The 21,730-nt window shown below is 36.7% G+C and overlaps 5 protein-coding genes across 6 annotated transcripts; 2 read left to right on the top strand and 3 right to left on the bottom strand.

Annotated features, from left to right (window-relative positions):
- Positions 746-4,129, top strand: LOC18596575 (serrate RNA effector molecule homolog). Of its 2 annotated transcripts, XR_001928529.1 has the most exons (5): positions 746-1,213; positions 1,811-2,619; positions 2,723-2,821; positions 3,551-3,641; positions 3,767-4,129. XR_001928529.1 is itself a non-coding variant. In XM_007025143.2 (4 exons), the coding sequence occupies exons 1-3, from the start codon at positions 1,120-1,122 to the stop codon at positions 2,813-2,815; spliced, it is 996 nt and encodes a 331-aa protein (XP_007025205.2). In that variant the 5' UTR covers positions 746-1,119; the 3' UTR covers positions 2,816-2,821; positions 3,767-4,129. The 2 variants fall into 2 exon arrangements, 1 of the variants encoding a protein (XP_007025205.2); XM_007025143.2 differs by lacking the exon at positions 3,551-3,641.
- LOC18596574 lies at positions 4,503-5,742 on the bottom strand. The gene is made up of 4 exons (XM_007025140.2): positions 5,491-5,742; positions 5,137-5,356; positions 4,970-5,015; positions 4,503-4,826 (listed from the first exon to the last, which is right to left on the bottom strand). Exons 1-4 carry the CDS (start codon positions 5,615-5,617, stop codon positions 4,749-4,751), a joined length of 471 nt encoding a protein of 156 aa, XP_007025202.2. The 5' UTR covers positions 5,618-5,742; the 3' UTR covers positions 4,503-4,748.
- LOC18596573 (pentatricopeptide repeat-containing protein At5g46460, mitochondrial) lies at positions 5,972-8,657 on the top strand. Its single transcript, XM_007025139.2, has one exon. It carries the CDS (start codon positions 6,354-6,356, stop codon positions 8,505-8,507), a length of 2,154 nt encoding a protein of 717 aa, XP_007025201.2. The 5' UTR covers positions 5,972-6,353; the 3' UTR covers positions 8,508-8,657.
- Positions 12,317-14,553, bottom strand: LOC18596571 (60S ribosomal protein L32-1). The gene is made up of 4 exons (XM_007025134.2): positions 14,458-14,553; positions 14,213-14,354; positions 12,842-13,023; positions 12,317-12,749 (listed from the first exon to the last, which is right to left on the bottom strand). Exons 2-4 carry the CDS (start codon positions 14,300-14,302, stop codon positions 12,620-12,622), a joined length of 402 nt encoding a protein of 133 aa, XP_007025196.1. The 5' UTR covers positions 14,303-14,354; positions 14,458-14,553; the 3' UTR covers positions 12,317-12,619.
- Positions 15,159-21,100, bottom strand: LOC18596570. The gene is made up of 10 exons (XM_007025131.2): positions 20,743-21,100; positions 20,392-20,528; positions 20,155-20,289; positions 19,907-20,017; positions 19,224-19,505; positions 18,414-18,613; positions 17,703-17,997; positions 17,384-17,494; positions 16,473-16,661; positions 15,159-15,621 (listed from the first exon to the last, which is right to left on the bottom strand). Exons 1-10 carry the CDS (start codon positions 20,933-20,935, stop codon positions 15,277-15,279), a joined length of 1,998 nt encoding a protein of 665 aa, XP_007025193.2. The 5' UTR covers positions 20,936-21,100; the 3' UTR covers positions 15,159-15,276.

Below are 21,730 nucleotides of genomic sequence, written 5' to 3'. Positions count from 1 at the left end.
ATCTAAGAATTCAAATCATATTACATTTCTTGTATCTTACCTTTTAGGCTGTTTGACTTTATCTGTACTTCTTGAATTATAATATAATAGATATTCACATATTTATTTATAATAAAATAATCATACATCAATTAATAAATTAAATATTTAAATATATATATATATATTATTGAAAAAATTCTCATTTATTTTTTAATTTTTTTTTTATCTTTTCAAATAAAGAAATGTGAACACAAATCTTCAAATTCAAATTGAGATCCCTCCTTTTGTCTGATCCCAATCCAACTCAACTTTCTGGTTTTCTGCCGACTGCCGGGCACCCACTTTTAATCCCAAAAGCCTATAAATTAATCCCCAAAGCCACGTGACCTCCCTGCTTTAAATCCCATCACCTTAAATCAACCCAAACAACGGTTTCTAAAATCCAAAAATTCCAAATTAAACACTACATATTAATCACATCAGAAAAGCATTTAGCTTGGCAAAATCAACACCACTCACTTGATATTTCATCATATCAAAGCCGTTTTCAACGTTGCCTCCCTCTTAGGCCCCACCAACTCCCCCAAATGGGCCCCCTTTATTCAATGATTTTCATGAAAATTCAAAAACAACCCTCCCATTCACACACCAAAAATCCCGAAAATATATATAGTATGCTGTTAAAATGCATTAAAAAAAGGAAATATTTGTGGATATAAATGAATAATTAAACAGTGACACAATAAAAGGTGATACCTGCCTTAAAATAAAAGACCATGTTAGCTAAGCACAGAGGATAAAAACAACTTGACCCTCTGAAAGAGAAACCAAGCGGATAGCTATAGGCATAGGAGCGTTTTTGAGGGAGAATCTGAATTCAACAACGAATGACGCTTCGCCCTTTGCTAGTAATAGTAGTATAATTGCTCAAAGTACAGCCACTTAATACACTATTTATGCAGCTAGGATTTTCCAGGGAGAAGGCCTAAAAGGCAAATAGAGAGAAAGGCAGGCGGCAGAGAGACAAGGCAATAAGGCGATATTAGGGGACACCCACACCCCACAGCACAGCCCACACGATCTGTGAGGGAAGAATAAAAATTTGGTAGTACCCACAGAGGAGAAGGGGAATCAATCATGCCATCAGGTGCTAAGAAGAGAAAAGCTGCCAAGAAAAAGAAGGAGCAAGCAGCCAACAACATCAATTCATCAACTAACAACAACCCACATGGTAGTTTGCTTTGCTTTTTCTCTAAATCTTTGTTTTGGGTTTTGTTTTTTTGGTGGATTTGCGAAGATGGGTACTTTTTTTACTCGGTTATCCACCTGTCCCCGTCATTCAGTTTTTGAAGCACTGTGTTGGAGATATCTAGTTAAACAAATCAGCTTGGTTTGAGTGTCTAATAGCTAATACAGTTTCTAGTTCATGTCCTTGATTAATTGATTTGGTCCCTTTTCATCGGGATTGTCGTCCTTTAATCACTTATTGATTACTTTATGTTTTTTTTTTAAGATTTTCCAATATTTGTTTAGGTGTCTTTTGGCAATTTTGAGCGTGTACTGTCTTTTACTTGATTTTGACCTGCACTCTTGTTATTGAATGAACTTGCGTATCCATTTTCAAGTTATAGAGCGGTGCTTTTTGGTATTTGTTTTGGTTTTAGTTGCTATATTTTCATCAAAATTATTGAAAATCATTTTGCTTAATCGATTTGAAATTCTGTCCCGCGGTTTTTCTAGTGTTTATTGTGGTCGTTTTTTGAGGGTATTGGTAAATTGTTGTCTGCGTAGTGACTGGAACTATTGTGATTCAATCAAATGGTGCCAGGAAATGATGATCCAAAAAGCCAAGATGAAAGGGACAGTGATGGTGGCGATGTTGGTTCCCCTGCATCTCAGGATGACCAAAACCACCAGAATGCATTCAGTCAGGGGAGAGAGGAAGGGAAAAGCGCACCATCATCTGTTCAATCATATGTTACTGAGGACAAGTCAGTGGAAGAAGCAGCTAGAGATTTAGACAGCACGGAGAAATTAGGATTGGATGATGTTGTTGCTGTTAAAATTGATAAAGAGTTGGAACCTAAGGAGGATATGGAGAGCACACGTGTAATTATTCAACACGTTGAGCATGATAAGAGCTCTAGCAGCAGCAGTAGGAGTAGCAGTAGTAGTTCGGATGATGAATCTGAAGCCTCTGAGAAGAAGTCGAAGGAAGAAGCCTTTAACTTTGTTCCTGAAGCAACCTCCTATAATATTGAGGATAAGTCAGCTACTATTATGTCTGAAGAAGTTGTGAAGGTTGCTGAAAATGAAAAACTCGGGGATGTTGATAGTAATTCTGCCGTGGAAACTGCTGCTGTTGACAATTTGGTTAAAACTGTGTTATCTGTGCCAGAGGAAGTGGATCATGCTGTGGAAATTTCTTTAAAAAAATCGGTAGTGTCTGATGTAGTTGAAGTTGGGTTGAAAGAAAGTGAAGAGAAATTATTGCCATCAACAAATGGGTTTTCTAGGGATGAATTGGAAGGAAATGAAGGAAAAATATTCCCGTTGTCAAGTACTTCTACTGCTGAAAGTAGTAATGTTGCGGAAAAGATCCAAGAATCTGGGACTCCTGATTATTCTGAAAAGCAGGTATTTCTTGCCCTAATTCTTTTCTAGAGTTGTCAGTTTGAGTTCTTTCTTTTTTAATTTGACTGAGAAGTGAATTCATGTTTATTACTGAATTGGTCCACAGCCTTTTGTTGCTTCAACTCCACCAATGGTGCAAAGAACCTCAGTGTTAAGTTGCTGTGGATTGTTTGATATTTTTACTGGTTCTGGGAGATAATTGAAGGTTTGGATTATATTTTGAGTTAAAAAGTATATTACACTTTCCTTTATAATTTGCAATATTGCATATTGAGATATGCTCAGTAGCTCATATCCCTTTTGCTTTTGATTGTATTAAGAATACTAGGACTATGAAACTGCAACTTGAGATCTGGAACTTGTTGCTTGTCATTTGATTGTTTTGTCAGTTATCTGGTATTCTTTTGCAATTTGCTATGGCCTCATTGCTTGAAGTAATCACCAATGGTTCTTGGTTGAACCAGATATACTTGATGAATGATGAGATGATGAAAGACCTTATGATAGCCTGTTCAATTCTCTCTGGTTAATTGTGTGCTCTATAGTAAATTCTTTTAATTAATACTTTCATTTTCTTTACATGAACTTGGTAAAAGTTTTACTTGCATGTAATGCATGTATAGGTTTCTGTTCATATCTTTAATGTGCTGTTATAAGTTTCTGTTCATCATGTTAAATAGGTGATCAGTTAGTAGCTTATTGGGTACCTTGAAATTGATACTAGGAGGACAGCATTTTAGTATATTATTTTGGTTTATGTCTTTAATTCTCTTGATAGTTGGTTTTATCTTGTATTTTCATCTCCCCCTGTTTTTTGAGCATGACATTTCTGAGTTGAAAGTTTCAAAATTCTAACCATTGGGATGTCTGTTAGGGACAGTCTTCCAATTTTTTGTGTCTAATTATTTATTGGTTTGTTTTTGGACAACTTTAGATATGGGCAATTGTGAAGCAGTCTTCTGTGACAACAATATCCTGATCAACTTTATGTTGTGGTGCCCATTACTGATCTTGTCATATTGTTGGTTTGTAGATGAATTTGCTTATGCCTTAAATACCATCGGTTATACCATTTTATACTAACATCTTATAAGGTTGACATATTCCCCTTTACATGTCTGATATGTTTTGTGGGTTTCTTATGATGCAGAACCATCTGTTCACGGGGATTTGGTAGACAATGGCAGTTTGTCAAAGTCACAAAGCTTTGGTTTCTAGACGTCTATTACATTTCAAGGCTTGATGTTTTTTTATTAAGAATAATGGACAACAGACCTAGCTAGAAAAACAGTTACAAGTTTTTGTGTTAGTGATAGCACTGACGCTGATAGTAGCAAGCCGTTCCTAGCTTTAAGTAAATTCTTTTATTGGCACTTTCGCAATGTAGCTTCTTAGCTGGGTTTGTGTTGTATCTAGTTCCTCTTGTTTTGGGTTGAGTGGAGTAGTTTCCGTAAAAAATACAAGGTTTATGGAAGTGATTTCAGCATGGTTGCTATTTTGGCTTTCATTTTCATGAATTTTGAAAATCTCTGTTCCTTTCAGCAAATCTATAATTTTGTTTCTCTTAGGTAAGACCCGAGGAGTGTCGAATGGGACTCTTTAGTCATGGATTGAAGAGTTGCTTCTTGAAGTTTTCATTTGGTGGACTAATAGGTGACCATGGTAGGCCTTGATTGACAACCTTGTAAAGTAAGAAACAAATGCATGCTGCCTCAACAAGAAAGATGTTCTTCTCTATGTTCTATGCGTAGGTCTAATATGGTCCTCCCCTGCCACTGTCATAAGGTTATTTAATTACAAAACACCATCTAAGTTATCCTTAAAGGACGCATTATTGTTTGCCGCCGTTTTGGGGCCAACGTGGGACGTTGAAAGAAGCATGTGGATTGAAAGAAACCTGGTCAATTGCGGCAGAAATTTCGAACTGAACTGTTCTATTACAGGTTTATAAAAGCCCAATCGTATTCACGCCCATCACACCACAACCAGAAACAGCCTTTGCGGCCTGTTTGTACATCTCAAGACTCGAAGGAATACAAAGAGAAAAATTCTTAGTGGTAAAAAAAAAATATATATATATATATATATATAAAAGGACACACCACGCGTTAACCCTTCGACTGTGTTATCATTTATACGCTACCGTGAATCGCTGCTATGTAAAAGAGCTGTGTAGCTGTAAGTATGATCAAGAATGCCTCCATTGTTCTCTGCAAAAATAGAGATTGTTTATGTTTAAATTTACCACATAAAACCATTAGCCAACAAATTTATATATAACTGCAATTTCGTTGATGGAATAAGCCGACATAGTTGAACGGACAACTGGATGAAAGCTGAATTTCATTCTTACCAGACGAGCATTCCTGATTTCAAGCTCAATTTCTTTGCAGGCAAATCTGCAAAAGAAAATATTCTAGTTAGTATAGAAACAAATTAGCATTTAATTCGGAGCTTGACGTCGTGAAAGTTTAAGTATATCAAAGCTTGTGTCTCAAGATGCCAGGGTTAGAGGCTGACCCCATGGCAAGTAAAGTAAGGGTCCAAGCAACGCCAGCAACTGAGGCTGCTGATGGCAAGCTATTGGCATTCCAGGAACGAACATGGTTTAAACCTGCAATCGCTGATGCTACACCAACAACTCCTGCTAGCAAAGCAAATGTCACGAAGAATCCGGTGGCAGCGTTGCCCATGGGGAAGTATATGGGTGAGAAATGCGCTGGGAGGTTGAAGTCGGGCCCTGCAAGTGTCGCATAGAGAAGCCAGCTTGAGTCTAATGACTACATTATATTTTAATATTTACCTATGTTAATAAGGTTACTCCTTCACTAATTGTATATCTGACAAAGAGTCAAAGACAGGAAGGTAACTTACCGATGATAAAACCATGATCAATTGCTCTATTCATGGCCCATCCACCAATGCCCAAAACAATGACGTACATGCAGAAATTAAGGAGCAAAAGAAGTGTAGCAACGGGTTTCATTTGAAGGTTGGCCATTGCCTTGTACTATCTGATGATGTTAAGATGAAAAGCTGTAGAAAGAAGAACGAGGTTTAGGAGTTTTTCAGGACTCTGAAAAGGTTTCTAAATTGCAGGAAAGCTTTGTCACAGGCACATGTGATTTGTGTCGATTGGAGGGTTATATATATGACATCAAATGAAGTGTTTGGTTCTTTTCTTGCTAAGGCTGCGGGTTCCAAAGAACTCTGGGGGGTTGTAAAGAGCATGCTTCATGTTCAAGGCAAGCCTTCAGAACATAAAAAGCAGAAAACCAGATTCTTGCTTGGTTCACATTTTCAGGTATTCTTTTTAAATGGTACATTCCTCAGCTAGGCTTTGTGCTGTAAGTTGTTCCCGGGAGGAAAAGTCATATTCTTATATTCTTTGCCAGTTGATGGAGGGCTGATTGGAAGTTCATCTGGACCCCCTTTCAGTCCCCATCGTGTCATCTGCTACATGGAAAGTGAGTGCCTTTCCCCTCCAAGCCAAAATCTTTCTTCTCGAGATTTAACTGCCCATCCATACCGTTCTCACAATTAGCTTTCATTAAATTAGGGGTTAACCCTGTTTTCTTTTTGTAAACAAAAAATCGATAACCAAAATATTTTCAAACAAATAAAATAACAATGGAACTCCTATACGAAGCCTTTCATTGACCATCAGGGATCAAGGGCATCAACGAGTGCCTATTATATCTTTGGAAGTTGCTTTGTTTTTCCTTTTGGTGACCGTTATGAACAAATGCAATGTCGAAATCTCGCGCGCATTTTTACAAAAAACCAAATATTCAAATACCCTTTTCGCCATCTCAATCTTCCGTCCCTTTTCTTCAACGAATGTTAAAATATTGTCGCAATCTTTCACTACGATTTCTAGTAACCCGAAATCACGCACCCCCAATTGTAAATTTTTACTCTCCGATCACCTAAAGAACCAAAGCTTAGACGAAGCTCGCGAGGTTTTAAACAAAATCCCGTTCCCTGGGGTGCATTTATACACCATGATGATTGATGGGTACGCGCAAAGTTATCGGCTTGATGATGCAATGGCACTGTTCGAGAAAATGCCGGTGAGAGATACCGTTTCTTGGAATTCAATGATTAAAGGGTGTTTGCATTGTGGGGATTTAGTTACGGCTAAGAAGCTTTTCGATGAAATGCCGGGAAGGAATGTTGTTTCTTGGACAACGATGGTAAATGGGTACTTGCAGTTTGGGAAAGTTGAGGTGGCTGAAAGGTTGTTTTTCGAGATGCCTGCGAGGGATGTCGCGGCTTGGAATTCGATGATTTACGGATATTTGATATTCGGGAGAGTTGAGGAGGCAATGAGTTTGTTTCGGAAGATGCCTAATCGGAATGTGATTTCGTGGACTGCAATGATTGGTGGGCTGGATTATAATGGACGGGTTGATGAAGCTTTGGTTTTTTTTAAGAAGATGGTGGGTTGTGATGTTGAGCTGAGTTCAAGCACGTTTTCTTGCGTGTTAACGGCTTGTGCAAATGTGATTGCATTGCATTTGGGTGTTCAGACTCATGGTCAAATTGTTAAGTTGGGATTCTGTTTTGATGAATTTATATGTGCTTCGCTTTTAACTTTTTATGCAAACTGCAAGGAAATGGAATATGCTTGCAAGGTTTTCAATGAGAAATTGCATGGAAATGTAGTAATATGGACAGCTCTTTTAACTGGGTATGGCCTGAATCATAGGCATGAATCTGCATTGATGGTTTTTGGAGACATGATAAGAATGAGTGTTCTCCCAAATCAATCTTCTTTTACTAGTGCTCTGAATTCATGCAGTGGATTAGAGACTCTAGACAGGGGTAAAGAGATCCATGCTGTAGCCGTCAAGCTAGGTCTGGAAGCTGATGCATTTGTTGGTAATTCTCTAGTTGTTATGTATACTGTATGTGGGAATGTTAATGATGCTCTAGCTGCATTTAGTAGTGTTGATGAAAAAAATATTGTCTCGTGGAACTCAATTATTGTTGGATGTGCACAGCATGGTCAAGGCATGTGGGCTCTGACACTCTTTGGAAGAATGATACATGCTGAAGTTGATCCAGATGAGATCACTTTCACTGGGTTGCTCTCCGCATGCAGCCATTCTGGAATGTTGCAAAAGGGGAGACGCTTTTTTGAGTATATTAGTCGATATAAATCCACTGCAATGAAGCTTCAGCACTATGTTTGTATGGTTGATGTCTTGGGTCGATCTGGGAAGTTGGAAGAAGCAGAGGAGCTAATTAAAAATATGCAGGTGAAAGCAAATTCAACAGTTTGGCTAGCTTTGCTGGGTGCTTGCAGGATGCATTTCAACTTAGAAGTAGCTGAAAGAGCTGCAAAATCCATTCTTGATCTAGAACCACATTGCAGTGCCGCTTATGTTCTATTGTCTAATTTATATGCTTCTGCTGGTCGATGGAGTGATGTCTCGAGAATGAGAGTACGGATGAAACAGAGAGGAATTGTGAAACAACCAGGTTGCAGTTGGGTTACTGTAAGGGGAGTTCGACATGAGTTTGTTTCTGGAGATAAGTCTCATCCTGTCAGTGAAGAAATATATCAAAAGCTGGACTGGTTGGGAAGAAAGTTGAAAGAGTTCGGCTATGTGCCTGACGAGAGGTTTGCCTTGCATGATGTGGAGGATGAGCAGAAGCAAGAGATGTTGTCTTATCATAGTGAGAGGCTTGCCATTGCATTTGGGTTGGTTACTACTGCAGGGGGCAGCGCAATAACAGTGATGAAGAACCTTCGTGTATGCGGCGACTGCCATAGTGCCATTAAGCTCATAGCAAAAATTGTTGGGCGTGAGATCGTTGTAAGAGATTCTACACGCTTTCATCACTTCAAAAATGGCATCTGCTCTTGTGGTGATTATTGGTAGCAAATCACAGAGATTCTCATAGTTAGAACATTTTCATCTTTCAAAACAATTTTGGAGGGGAGGGGCTCATGTAACTAAGTAAAAGAAGGATTGAGGATTTTGTCGAGAACTCATGGATCTTGATGCATGGAAAAATACTATAGTTTTACTTGAAAGTGACCAATTGAGGAACTTGAAACTAAAGGTTTTAGTTTTACACAATAATTGTATTTGTTTTTAATACATCAGAAACAAAGAAAAAAATTAAATAAATTAAAAAAGGCCAATCAAAAGTCACCACGTATTAAAGTTGACCCCGAAATCTGTCTTGATAGTTGTCTCCCTTCCCTCGCGTTAAGGCGCGAAAATATTCTTCACTCTTTCTCCCCCTCCACTCTCGGCAACGGAAATCTCTCCCTTTCTGCAACCGTTTAGTCGAGTTAAAGCTTCTCTTTGGCGTTAGCTTCGTTAAATTAAAGCTATTTTCTTTCAGTGTAAGAAGCAGTAAAATCAGTGCACAATTCCATCCCCGCAGGAACGAACTCGAATTGCTTTTTTTTTTTCTTTTTTTTCCTTGTGGTAATCTCTTCCGTCAATCTAATGGCAAGCTCTCTGACATCGTCGCCATCATCATCATCATCGGGCATCCATCACACGGCGGAGAACGAAGGCGAAGAGGTCGAAAACAAAATTTCAGATCTGAATCAGCAGTGCCAGGGCCTAGGGCACGAGGTATCTCGATTAATCCTTGACAACGTAGAAAACAACGAGAAATTAATGTCATTAAAGCGTAGGATTGAAGAATTTAACCAAGGTGAAAGTCAACTAAATCGTGAAATTGAGCAACTTGAACGGAAAGTTCTAATGTTGATGCTTGAAAAAGGGTTAAAAGATGATAAACTGGAGAAATTTGGTGTTGAGGAAGAAATTGAAAAATGTGAGGTTTTGAAAGAGAAGAAATCGGAACAAAAGTTTTTGGATTTGACGCTCGAAATAGGGGAAAGCGATGATAAATTTAAAGATATGGGGATTGGTATTGAAGAAGCCAAGAAATGTGAAAAGGCTGAGGTTGTTACAGAGTTTGGAACTGATCTTATTCGGCCGCAAGTGAATCCAAGGGAATTAGTTTCGGATAAGAAAGAGCTCGCGGAGAAGTTTGAAACGATGGGGAATGTGATTGATGAGGTTGAGTGGAGTGATGGTGATTCTGAAAATGAAATAAAAGAAGTGAATGTGAGTGATGATGGTGAGGGGGAGGAAGAGATTGGGGAGATTGGAGCGCGTGAATTGTGTAAAGAAATTGAGCTCTTGGAGGTGATGTTGGAGAGGGGAAGTTTTGGTTTGCTTGATTTGAAGACAATGATGGAAGAAGTAGAGGCTTTGAAAGGGCCGGAGAAGATGATGAGTGAAATGGAGGTGAAGATGGGGGAGTTGGAGTCTGGGTTGTCGGAGCTGAAGAGTGCTATTGTGGAGTTGAAGGGCAAGAAGAGCAAGGAATTGATGGGTTGGGTTACGAAAGAGGAAGAGAAGGAATTGGAGTGTGATGGACAGCAAGGGGTGAATGCAAGGAAGCTGAATTGGGGTTCAATTATGGCATCAGTTGGAGCTGTCGTTTTAGCTGCTGCTGCTGCTGTCATGCTTTTCACCGGACGCACTAGGAAGAAGGCTGCAGTGGAGAGGGGGAACAAGCAGAAAAGTGGTTAAACTTTCCTTCCTATGTACATCTGTGCTATTGGTCATGTTAGCCTTTTTTTTGTGTAGTGATTAGATTGCTAAGCAAACATGATGAGGGGATGTAGGAATGAATTGGGTTGTAAATCTAAGTAACTCTTTGTAAATATTTGCAGTCTTTAACTCCTTCATCAGTGTGCATTGTCGATCCCTATATTCAGGAATTTAGTTGTGGAAGCAGTTTTAATTTGCAATGAAGTCTACCAACTTATACCTATCAAATTTTCTGGTGTGGTTCATGTTGATAATTCATAGGCTTCGCTGTTGTCTTGCATTTCAGAGCACAAATAGCTGTAAATTGAATAGGGTTTATTCTGCACTGAAGTGTATTTTATTACTTGAGCAAAATTAGAGTAATTTTGTTTAGAGACAAGAGTAATCAAATAGAAGCTGGCAACTCTGGTGTTATGAACTTTAGGCCAAGTTTCATGTCATGGTTAAAGACATAAGAGAAGAAACAAGGGCCCGAGAACTCACTTCTGCACATACCATAAAATACTTGGTAATATAACTTATTGGCGATTTTGTACAAACAGCTACTCAAAAACCATAAAATTGCTTTGGCTATTGTTGAATTGGCCATCGTATATTTGTCTTGAATATGTTCCACATAAAACAAAGAGATAACATAACAGATATGCTAAGTACCTTCAGCACCTGCAACAAGGAACAGATATCAAGGATGTTATATTATCAACTGAGGGGATTTGATTGATGAAAAAATTTTGCTTAGTGTAGAGGGTTTTGACACAAGGGTTTAGTTCCATATGCAACAATTATTACAGTGGGGGATTTGTATTGGATACGAGAGTCAGCATTCATAGTTTTGCAAAAAGAGCTAGACGCCACGGGTGCTATTTTAGGGGGTAAAACCCCCTTGTAAGCTGATTCAAATGCAGGCAGCTAAAAGTTCCATCACTAAAAGTTTTCATCCAAGTTAGGTACATTCTCCAAGCTAATTCGGATCAGCTCAGCTGATATCCAACTTTATATGTGTAACTATGCATGCTCATGAGTTACTCTGACCTCTTGGGGAATGTACTGGGCCAAGCTATGACATTCTTTCTTGGTTTTCGATAGTATAGTACACGACATGCAGTTCCTCAGGAAACATCCGAAGTTGGAACTTAAAAACGTGCAAGTTAGGAGCTCAGATTCAAATCCTTACCAAAAGAAGAGGTATGTTTATGCATCGCAGGAATATTTCTTACTGTATGATATTCATAAGGTTCAAATTACTTGGTCGATGAAATGTTCTTCGAAGAAATGAGCTTGAAGGGTTTGGTCAAACAGTCCCTGTCTTGTTCAGTAGTGGAAGTGGTGGATGCAAACTTGCTGAAGGGAGTGGAGGAACATTATACTGCTAGACGATACATATGGAATTGGCCTTGGATTGTTCTGCAGAGTCACATGAAGAAAGAGAAATATTGTGGAAGTTGTGGCCATTCCCATAAAGATCAAATAAATGCATCTAAAAGATGTTGGACTGTCAAATGAGAAGCCCCGCAAATTAGGTCTAGGAATATGGAACTAGTATATTTTAGCATTTCTTTTGTTTTTGAGCTCATCATGGTTCCACCCACCATACGAAATGCCAATGTGCTACAGAAGCAAATATTTAGTTTCGCAAAAGACATACACACAAGTTTGAAAGTGAGGGATTTTTTGTTTCTTTTGTATGTATGTGCATTGTATATACCTGTTACAGCCATCCAGGGACATCCAGACATTTGTAAACCAGTAGCTGTAGCTGGCTAATGCTGTTCTGAGCGACATTTTTCCTTCCTGGAGCTAGATATATGTGGGTTGTGCGGCTTAACGTGTCTTGACTTCAAGCAAGTAAAATGGGACAGAGGCACAGTATGTACAATGGGTGTCTTGTTTTCCTGTGTTTAAACTTTTGCTTTCAAAATGGAACTTCGTTATTCTTGAACGTACTTATCTTTGAACATCTTTGAGCTTAGCCGACGGGTCTGGCAACAAGAAGTTTGTTTCTGCATATAAATGTCACAAATCCCTTCTCAAGCTGAAGCTTACTTTCAAGTATAAACAGCTCAAACTAGTTGGGAATTTTGAATTAAAAAAGGCAGTGAATGATGTGGGATTAAAGCTTTCCGATAACTTGTCATTGAGCGCCCCTAAATTCATATACACAACACAATAGGGCGCAAGTATCAGTTATAAAAGCCAGCCTCATTGAGGTGCCAAGCCCCCTAGTTATAAGACAAACAGAAAAGGGTGATGACCCACAACTTCACATTAATACTTAGCAAGTATTTTTAACAAAAAGAAAATATCATAAGCAAAATTGTAATGTGATTTGTCTAGAACACAAAATATCCAAAATTAATAAGAAAGTTAAACAAAGAAAGCTCATTACTAAACATAATTACTACAATGGCTTATTCATCCTCCTGGCTGCGCAACCTGGCAAGCTTGTTAGTGACAACAACATCAAGTTGAGCTGCTCTTTCAACAATCTCTTTTCTCTTCCTTGTGGAAACATCATGGGCAATCTCAGCACAGTATGTCCTAAGAAGGAACAAAAACAAATTAAGAACACATACATAAATGATAAACTTGGACAATAATGAATTACTCATTTTTGATAAGTTTTACAGTACCTGTTGTGCATCATCAACAGTTCAAGCTCTTTGATGTTGTGCACAACAAATTTCTTAAAGCCATTAGGAAGATAGTGACGAGTCTTCTTGTCTGAACCATAACCAATGTTGGGCATCAAAGTGCATCCCTTGAACTTTCTTCTTACACGGGAATCAATACCCTTTGGTCTACGCCAGTTTGTCTACCATTACACAGGGTAAACCATGATAAGTCAGATAACTTCATAAATTTCAAAATTAACAACAGAAAATGAAAATTGTGCATAAGAAATAAGAAATAAAAACAGTAAGGATGTGAGCAGGGATTTAGTAACAGAAAGCTTGCAAAAGAAAAAGCTAACTGTGTCGCAAGACCTGTTCAGAAATTAGTATATGCCCTTAAAACGAAATGCCCAGCTACAAAAACATAAATCTGGACATCAGATACCATGGGCAAAAAACCTAAGCCTTTCCTTCAAGAAATCCTATTCCAAGGAGACAAAAAACATATAGATATTTTAAAAAAGCAAGCATATTAGGTACTTGCATCTGTCTTGCAATATAAAATTCTGAGCAAAGATGTGCAATCTCAGCCGAAAGATGGTGATTATTTTATACAATCATCACAGAAAGATCAGGTCTGATGATTCATTACATCATAGATTGCAGTAAGTGACAAAAATAAAAAAAAAATAACTTTCAAATAGCCATTTAAAAAAAAACAAAATATGCAACAGAGATCAGATGGTAGTGCATGTTAATATTCATCATTCATATACAGAAATGGTGGATAAATATCCTCACACCTCCTTGCATATTTCAAAAGATCACAACCAATTCACAAATAAATATATAAAACTAAAATAAGAAAAGTTGGTTATAAAAATGGATCAGATAAAAGTGTTTAATACTATCACCATCTTCCATCAAGAGATGAAAGTAAGACTGGGTGTCAAACAACAATCATCATTTCCTTCCAACTTTTTAATAAGGCAAAACCATAAATATTTAATCGAAACTACCAAAAACAAGAATAAAAGAAAATTTACAAGACTCTTAATGCTAAATGGATCAGATAGTCGATCGCTACTGACTCAGCATATTGCATCTAGAAAGAAGCTAACTCAGACTGGGTGTCAAGATCCATCTTCATTTCCATATTCAAACCCATTTAACAAAATAAAAAAAGGAGATTTTTTTAACTAATTTTGCAAAAATATAAGTGGAATCAGATAAAAATGTCAATCACCAACTTTGCATACGAAGACATTGATATATGCAAAGTAAGACTGGGGCGACAATTACTATCATCATTTTCCCTTCTTTAAAAAACAAAGCTCAAAATAAAATGGCTGAAAAAAAAGAACAAAAATTATAGCCATGTTAATATACCTTGACGGAGATTTTGCGGTCGCTCTGGGGTCTCTTGAACTTCTTGACCCTCTTCTTCACGATCTTCTTACTTAGAAGCGGCACCGCCATTTCTTCTTATCCTTCTTCTTCTTCTTCTTCTTCTTCTTCTTCTTCTTACCTCCTACATCATTAACAAAGACAAAAAAAAATTGTTACTTAAGTTGCTGGCATTTATAACAGTAAAAGAGATCTGAAGAAGGAGAAGAGGAGGGAGAGAGAATTACTGGAAACTTAGGGGTTTGGGATGGCCGGGGCGGCTTTGCTAACACGGATTGCGAAAGATTATATAGAGGTGTTGAGAGTGAAGGGTTTTAGGGTTTCTTTCAATTTTTAGGGTTTGTTCGAGAGATTAGAATAAATCGACGGTGGAGAATAGCCGCCTGTTTTTTGTTTTTTATTTATATATTTTTAACTTTTTAAAGGTGGGTTTTGTTTTGGCCCACTATCTTACTTCTTCAATTGGGCCTTGGGCTTCCTTTACTTCGTGGCCGGCTCATATTCATAATGATCTTTTTGTTTTTGACAGATCCAGCCAATTAGCTTTGGTCTTTTTTAACATGATAATGAGAGATTTTAAATTCGAGTATCATTAAATCAAATATTTACCAAATTTTACTTTAATTTTAAAAGCATAAAAACAAACATGATTTATTCACAAATTAATTTAATATTTTCTTATTATAGAAGTTCACCAAACAATTATTTAAAAAAAAAAACTAAATTAAATGGTAATGAACAAGACTTAGAATCCTGTTTGGTATCAAAGATGTACGTAACATAATGTGAATGAAAAAATTATACTGCAAGCGTTTGGACACAACAAATATTTTCGTGGGGATTTCACTTTCCATGCTCCTCCTCTTTCTTTTTTACTTTAGAATGTATGGACTAGAATTTCAACCATGATTTGGGGATTGGATTTTAGGCATTTCTAACAAAGCCACTTTCCCTAAGAGCCCCCAACAAAAGTGAAACAAAAGAAGGAAGGTAAGCAAAGGTCATATATGTATACTATGTGGAAAAGCAATAACTCTCTTTGTACGCTATTTTGTGATTTCCGTTACACAAATTTTACCCAAAGAACAGGCGTTTAAGCAACTAAATATTGTAGAATAAAACTCGTACGAGTTCGGTGAGGAAGGATCAACCTCAACCCACTCTTTCTCAACTAGCTCCACATGTGAATTCGGCTTTGCAACAGCATAGAATTGAAGTTTATTGATTTGTCTTGTCAACTTCTTCATTATGTCCATCGAGAATATCATGCCAAAACCTTCCTCGATATCCTCTCTATCTTTGAAAACTTGAACGCCGATATCTGCTTCCTTTGAGTTAACAAATCCAAGGAGCAGCGAGCTCCCACTGATATATCTTTCACCGCGGCATACCTGCAAGAAGCAAGTCATGCAGAAACAAGAATTAACAAAGAGAACACTACCAGAGAGCAGATTCTAGACAAGAATGTTAATGACATGAGCTTTGTATCATATGTATGTATGCATGTGCAAAAACTTGTTTGCATGAAGCACGCAGATGTTCAAGTGCTGATGTAGAAACAGATGACTTGCATCTTAGTTCCAAATTCCTGAGTTAAGTATGAAATGCAAAAGGGATGCGCAGAACATTCTAGTTAACAAGTTCACCGCAAAGACATACACATGCATGCAGAAGAACTGTAACACCACAGGACAATCAACTGAGAGTGACAGCTGAAGTTAATTATGCGATCATAGAACCAACTTTATGAACTAAGATCTTCCCCCACCATGTGGGATGTGGAGCATGACAATCAGACAACGCTCTTCCACAAGTTCGGAGCTTCTTCCTCATAGAATATAACATTTCATTATCTTTCGTCCACACAAGATTGAAACATAAAAAGAACAGATTTTCTACAGCACTTTCTGAGTTGGAAGCATATCTAAAATGCTTTCCCTGTTCTACCATCTGACACAATACAGTTGACTTAGATATCAACTTCACTACAGTGACTGGTAATAGACTACAGCCAAGAAAATTGACTACATGCACCTCTATTTTGTGGCCACAAAGACTGCCTTTGGACATGATTCAAGAGTCTCTTATGATTATTTTGGAGCATTTGTAGCAAAATAGATGTCTTAAAATTTAGAAAAGCATCAATAAAACATTTTAAAGTCTAACCCCATTCTTTTACATGGAAAACAAGACTGACACGAGATAGAACATGACTAATTTAAACAATAATGAAGCTTCTAACCTGGATATACTCCACACTCATTCGGGCAAGATTCTCTGCAATATCATTTGAAGAAAGCAAGCTAATGACTCCTCCAGATCCAACTGGTGACTGCAATATCTCCCAAGGTGATTTCATCAAAATCTTATGCCTGTTCTGTTCCAGCAAACTGCTAACAACTGGCAGCTTCTCTTCTTCCAAGAACCAAACCTGTAATTTGGTTGAATGGTAAAAGACGCTCGTACACATAGAATTGTCACACACATTGGATAAAATTAAGTACTTCACATTCATCATTTTTAATTCATATATATTAAAATAAACAGGATTACAAGCATGACTGCTAGGACCTAGTCCGTGGATTCCCAAAGTTATGGATTTTATCAAAGATTATCTCCAACTCCGCAAGAATCCAAATGGAAAACAATTAGTGGAACATGCAAGCAATAAAAATAAAAAGCCATGCCTTTTCAAAGAACTGAATTTCCAATTTAAAAAGTTAATGAAGTCAAGTTGAAGATTGAAATGAGAATTTCACCCAGGGAACAGGGGGATTTGACCAAAACTTAAACTCTGTAATTGTGTAAGAATAGTTGGATTTGATCAAAACTATGAAACGTTGAAACATAGGGAGTCTTATGAGATTTCATTTACTGAAGCTCAAACCTTGATTCCTGAAGTAGAAGGCAATAACTCCTTCTCCAAAATGTAAGTTATATAATCTAACAAGCAGACATAACTCTAATTCCGTGACACTCAGGATGGGGAAAAGAAAGAAGAAGAATATATTGGAAACAATCGCTATTCATGCTGAAATGTGATAGCAAAACTTTCAACCTGTAATGAACATTACATATATCTTTACTCAGCTAGTGTTTTAGCCTTCTAGGTCATCCACAGTTCAGAAGCAATTCAATGAAAATAACACTGACCTTTTCAGGGTCAAACCCAAAATAATTGTTGCTTAAAAATAGCTTCTCCATAGAATTGATTTCATCAGCTGGGCAAATCAAAACCAGTGGCACTGATAAACGATATTCTACCTGCAAGCAACAAACAAATAGGCTTTAAATTCATGAATTGGAGCTTAGTATGATTCAAATTTTTTAAAGCATAGAATTGCAGAAAACAATGAGCATTTTATTCTAAGAGCAGTAGCTTATAAATGAAAGTTTTCATTTGCATGAATCAGTGACAACTGACAAACTAACAAAAAAATTTCCCAAATGAAAATTCTAATCTTAGTACCACCTTCACAAACCTCTCATCATTGCAAAGCAATGTCTGAAGGAAGGATGTTTCTGAATTCTCCATGCTTACTGAGAAAGCAAGACTAGGGTCATATTCTTTCCCCTGGTTCCTCTGGTCACTCATATCTAAAACAAGAGCAACTTTGCCTTTAGAAACAAGATGGAGTGCCTTTTCCTGCAAATTGAAATTTGCCCCCAGCTTCTCTTCACTTGTGCATGGAGTAAAGCGTTTTTCTGATATCCTCAATCTATTCCTCACCAGCATAGTTCCAGTGAGTGATTCAGTTATACTCCATCTGGTTCAAGAAGTAATTCAGAAGCAAAAATTTAATAAGTTTGGTGCCATTGTAGATCACCCTCACCTTTCAGATAAGGCCTTCCTAGTTATAAGTGGAGTTTAAGCTGAAACAAAATTATCTTTGTGCATTATATTTGAAGAGAAAAGAATATATGATCAATTGATTGAACAATTAAAGAGAAGGTTTGATGCGTGTAAAGTGAGAAAACATCAATCAATGTTATTGAAAGGTTATTGATAACTGAACCAGGCCCCAACAAGCGACAATATTCAACTACTTATTGCTGCAGACAAAAACTCGACATGTACAAAACAAAAAAATTTTCCAGCCTGAACCATAACTAGGCTTGCATCCTTAATTGCTATACAGTGTATAGAGTTTATACATTATATATAAATAAATAAAAACTTCACCTCTTTGAAGCTATCTCAATATTTTGCAATGCCTGCTGAAGCAATTTGGAATTAACACTGAGAATCTGATCTGCAAGTAAGCTTGTTTCAGACTTCTCTCCAAATCTAAACCCATGAAATATATGTTGTTGCTCCATTTCACACAATTTCTTTTTTGCAGCTATTAAGCGTTTTTGATGCTTTTTCCTTTCTTTCCATTCCTGAAATATGTCAAAAGATGCTCAATACAAGACCCTGACAGATACAATCATGTAAACTTTGAAAATATGAAAAGTACAGCAGCATCGTGAATCAAGAGAAGAGGTTGAGAAGATGAGCATATAAAGCAGCCACAAATGCATACACAGGGTGACTTAAGACGAATTTAAAGAAATTAACATCAAATATACCAGGATAACAAAATTTCCAGAACCACGCTCTGAACAGACATACAAAGTTCAGTGATTGCATCAGAGATGTAACACAAAGTCCAACTTTAAGATACGGATATATTGCAAGAAAGGAATAGCTCCTAATAGCTGAATTTTGAAATCACCAAACTTGTGGTTAAAGATGATACTCCAAGCAGCACAACAATAAACAGAAGGCAAGCAAGCAACAAAATATACATGCCCCAAATAAAAAATCTGAATAATCATACATGAAAATGAAATATCTACTTTAATAAGAAAATGGAGGAATAGAAGAAGAAGAAATGCAAGAAAGGAGGTCTCAGCTGACAAGACTATGAGCAGGCAGAATGATATTTAAGAAGAAATCATGCAAACAATGAAAAATAAATCAAGTAGAGTACAAAAGAGTATGGCTTACAAGTTGGCGCCTTTCTTTCTTGGACCTCTCATCAGAGCGTACATTCAACTCAAGGAGTCCCTTTGGAGGTGTGATCTGCATTTCTCTTCTAGTCAAATCAACATTAGGAACGATTTCCTCAACAAAAGGTACCCAAACAAGGGGACCAGCATCACCAGATTCTGTCGAATTAGACCCACTTCCATTAGGCATAAGTACAGATGATTTGAGCATGACATGTAAAAGATCACTAGCTCCACTATTGAAAACATTAACAACTGTTCCCACAACTTGACCAGTTTCCTGAAAGCAGGCAATACAAACAAATCTTCAATAATCCAAACATTGCCAATCATAACTAAAATGAACAAAAACAAAATTAAACAATAAGGTCATCCAAAAAATTGAGAAAAAAAAATAAAGTTGATTGAAATGCACAGATAAATCAATACACTAATATGGGTACGAAAAATTACTATAAGAAGAATGATTAGACAAATTCAACAATGAAGCTGTGTTGAAAGGTCGGTTTCCCAATTCGCTATGGAAAAATTATTGTCTGACCCTAAATATAGAAACAAAAGAAACTGTTCATAGGTAAATGAACAAATACAAAACAATAACAGAAACAAAATGATGCTTTTATGGAAGTTAACAAATTGGTGTATGTAATATAAGGCCTGATGAGGCAATAAATACATTACCTTGAGAATGACTCTCATTCCAACAAGATCACGAGTATAAAATTCACCTTCTTCCAAGCGTGGCCTATCTTCTTCCTCCGCCAATAAAGTTGAACCTACAAGTTGGCTAGCCTGAACAAAAACTTAAAAATGTTTAATCAGACGAAAGTAAAGCAAGCATCAAAGTCGAAAGAGAAATTTACAGGAAAGGGGCAAGAATACTTAAGACGTGAATAAATGTAAAAAACAATCTTCTCTACTCATCTCACCTGGTCCACAGTTTCAATCCCACTGAACCTAATTATCCAACTCTTCCGTCCAGGATGTTCCTTTCCTTCAATAAGCTCTACTTCTTTAATTGTTTCTTTACCTGAAACTTGTTGCCTTAACCATCTTCTCCCAGCCTGGAAAGCACCAATTTTCAAAAGGGGACAAAAAAAAAAAGAAATTTTTAAGGACATTAACCTAATTCAAAGGTCAAAATGTTTCGTACGAACATGTCCTACCTTGCAAAACCGCAATTCAGGAAAATCAGTTCTGGGTTTTATACAAATCTCTCCTTGTAGCCCATGAACACTGGATAGGAACCCAATTTCAACAAAACCAGACACATTCTTGCTAGCTTCAATCATCTCTTCGGTAGCTGAAGTAGCCAACGTAATTATCTCAATATTCATAACAATTCACCAAGAAATGAAAAAAAAAACATGTGTGTATTGAAACTCAAAACGCCGCAAACAATTAAAAATAAGTGAAACACAACAACCCAATGCGTAAGAAACAAAAACAAGCAAAACCAATTATAAACAACCCTTCAATTTATCGAAAACTGAACAAAAATCTAAAACGAAATTTACCAGTGCTGTGCAGAGGAGAAAGGCCATGGCGGCCACCATGGAAACGATTCAGTGACAAGCGGAGCCGAGGGGAAGCAGACAAAGAACGAAAGCAGCGGTTTCTAAAGGGAGCTGTGAGAGGAAGGCGAGTGTAAAGAGAGGTTGGCGGCGAAGAGATTAGGTTCGAAGAACAGAGAAGTGAAGCCTTTTGCATCTTTCGTTCTGTTCACTTCTTTTTAGTTTCAGTTGAACCGTTTAAAGTCAGCTAACAAGTAATAACGAGAAACCATAAAAACAACACGAGCACGCCGCACGAGGGTCATTCATCAAGCACTGTTCCACCGGATAATTGTAAGACAAAATATCAAATGAGGTTTTGGATTTTCATAATTTCACCTTTACATGAAATTACTTTTCATTATTTTCATAAAGCAAACAACTTCTTTTTTAAGTTGTGATTGCTTGTAAAGGAAAATTGGTTTTAGAAAGCTAGAATTGACCAAAATGAACTAAAGAAAATTGATGGTTTATAACATAGATATTAAATAAACTAGAATATTCGGACCGCATATACTTGAAAAAAAAAGGGTATTTTATTAATGCCACCAAAGTAGATTAATCAAATGTCACTTTATACCAACTTTACACAAATTGTTGGTTATAATAATTTGATCATATTATATCCCATTAATGACAATATTATTCAACACTATGCTGTTGATTATGACCCATTAATATATATTTATATATGTATATAGTTTATGATTATAAGTTGTACATAGAGCCTGTTTGGTTTAATTTTTTTTAATTTAAAAGTTATTATGAAGTTTTTATGAAAAATAATAGTTTTTAAAATTAAGTTATCTGTTTAATAAATTTATTTTTATAAATTTTTTTTATAAATAAGTTATTTAAAAAAATAATTTATATAAGTTATAATTTATATTAAAATTACCATAAAGAATATTTAATAAATAATTTTCTATTAATCATAAATTCTTTTATTTAT

This window comes from Theobroma cacao, chromosome 6 (genome assembly GCF_000208745.1).
Source record: "Theobroma cacao cultivar B97-61/B2 chromosome 6, Criollo_cocoa_genome_V2, whole genome shotgun sequence".
NCBI classification, from domain to species: Eukaryota; Viridiplantae; Streptophyta; class Magnoliopsida; order Malvales; family Malvaceae; genus Theobroma; species Theobroma cacao.
This window is presented reverse-complemented; position numbering and strand designations above follow the sequence as displayed.

What these genes read in the sequence shown, in the direction of transcription:
- LOC18596571 (XM_007025134.2), bottom strand. Translation starts at nt 14,302, where the DNA reads ATGGCGGTGCCGCTTCTAAGTAAGAAGATCGTGAAGAAGAGGGTCAAG. An exon ending in ACCGCAAAATCTCCGTCAAG is followed by an intron (nt 13,024 to 14,212) that starts GTATATTAACAT and finishes GTGTAATGGTAG; the next exon opens with ACAAACTGGCGTAGACCAAA. An exon ending in CTGTTGATGATGCACAACAG is followed by an intron (nt 12,750 to 12,841) that starts GTACTGTAAAAC and finishes GTTCCTTCTTAG; the next exon opens with GACATACTGTGCTGAGATTG.
- LOC18596574 (XM_007025140.2), bottom strand. Translation starts at nt 5,617, where the DNA reads ATGGCCAACCTTCAAATGAAACCCGTTGCTACACTTCTTTTGCTCCTT. An exon ending in CTTACTTTACTTGCCATGGG is followed by an intron (nt 5,016 to 5,136) that starts GTCAGCCTCTAA and finishes TTTCTTTTGCAG; the next exon opens with ATTTGCCTGCAAAGAAATTG. An exon ending in AAATCAGGAATGCTCGTCTG is followed by an intron (nt 4,827 to 4,969) that starts GTAAGAATGAAA and finishes CTATTTTTGCAG; the next exon opens with AGAACAATGGAGGCATTCTT.
- LOC18596573 (XM_007025139.2), top strand. Translation starts at nt 6,354, where the DNA reads ATGAACAAATGCAATGTCGAAATCTCGCGCGCATTTTTACAAAAAACC.
- LOC18596570 (XM_007025131.2), bottom strand. Translation starts at nt 20,935, where the DNA reads ATGCAAAAGGCTTCACTTCTCTGTTCTTCGAACCTAATCTCTTCGCCG. An exon ending in CTGAATTGCGGTTTTGCAAG is followed by an intron (nt 20,290 to 20,391) that starts GTAGGACATGTT and finishes GGTGCTTTCCAG; the next exon opens with GCTGGGAGAAGATGGTTAAG. An exon ending in TTGGGTTTGACCCTGAAAAG is followed by an intron (nt 16,662 to 17,383) that starts GTCAGTGTTATT and finishes ACCAAATTACAG; the next exon opens with GTTTGGTTCTTGGAAGAAGA.
- LOC18596575 (XM_007025143.2), top strand. Translation starts at nt 1,120, where the DNA reads ATGCCATCAGGTGCTAAGAAGAGAAAAGCTGCCAAGAAAAAGAAGGAG. An exon ending in AACTAACAACAACCCACATG is followed by an intron (nt 1,214 to 1,810) that starts GTAGTTTGCTTT and finishes AAATGGTGCCAG; the next exon opens with GAAATGATGATCCAAAAAGC. An exon ending in CTGATTATTCTGAAAAGCAG is followed by an intron (nt 2,620 to 2,722) that starts GTATTTCTTGCC and finishes ATTGGTCCACAG; the next exon opens with CCTTTTGTTGCTTCAACTCC.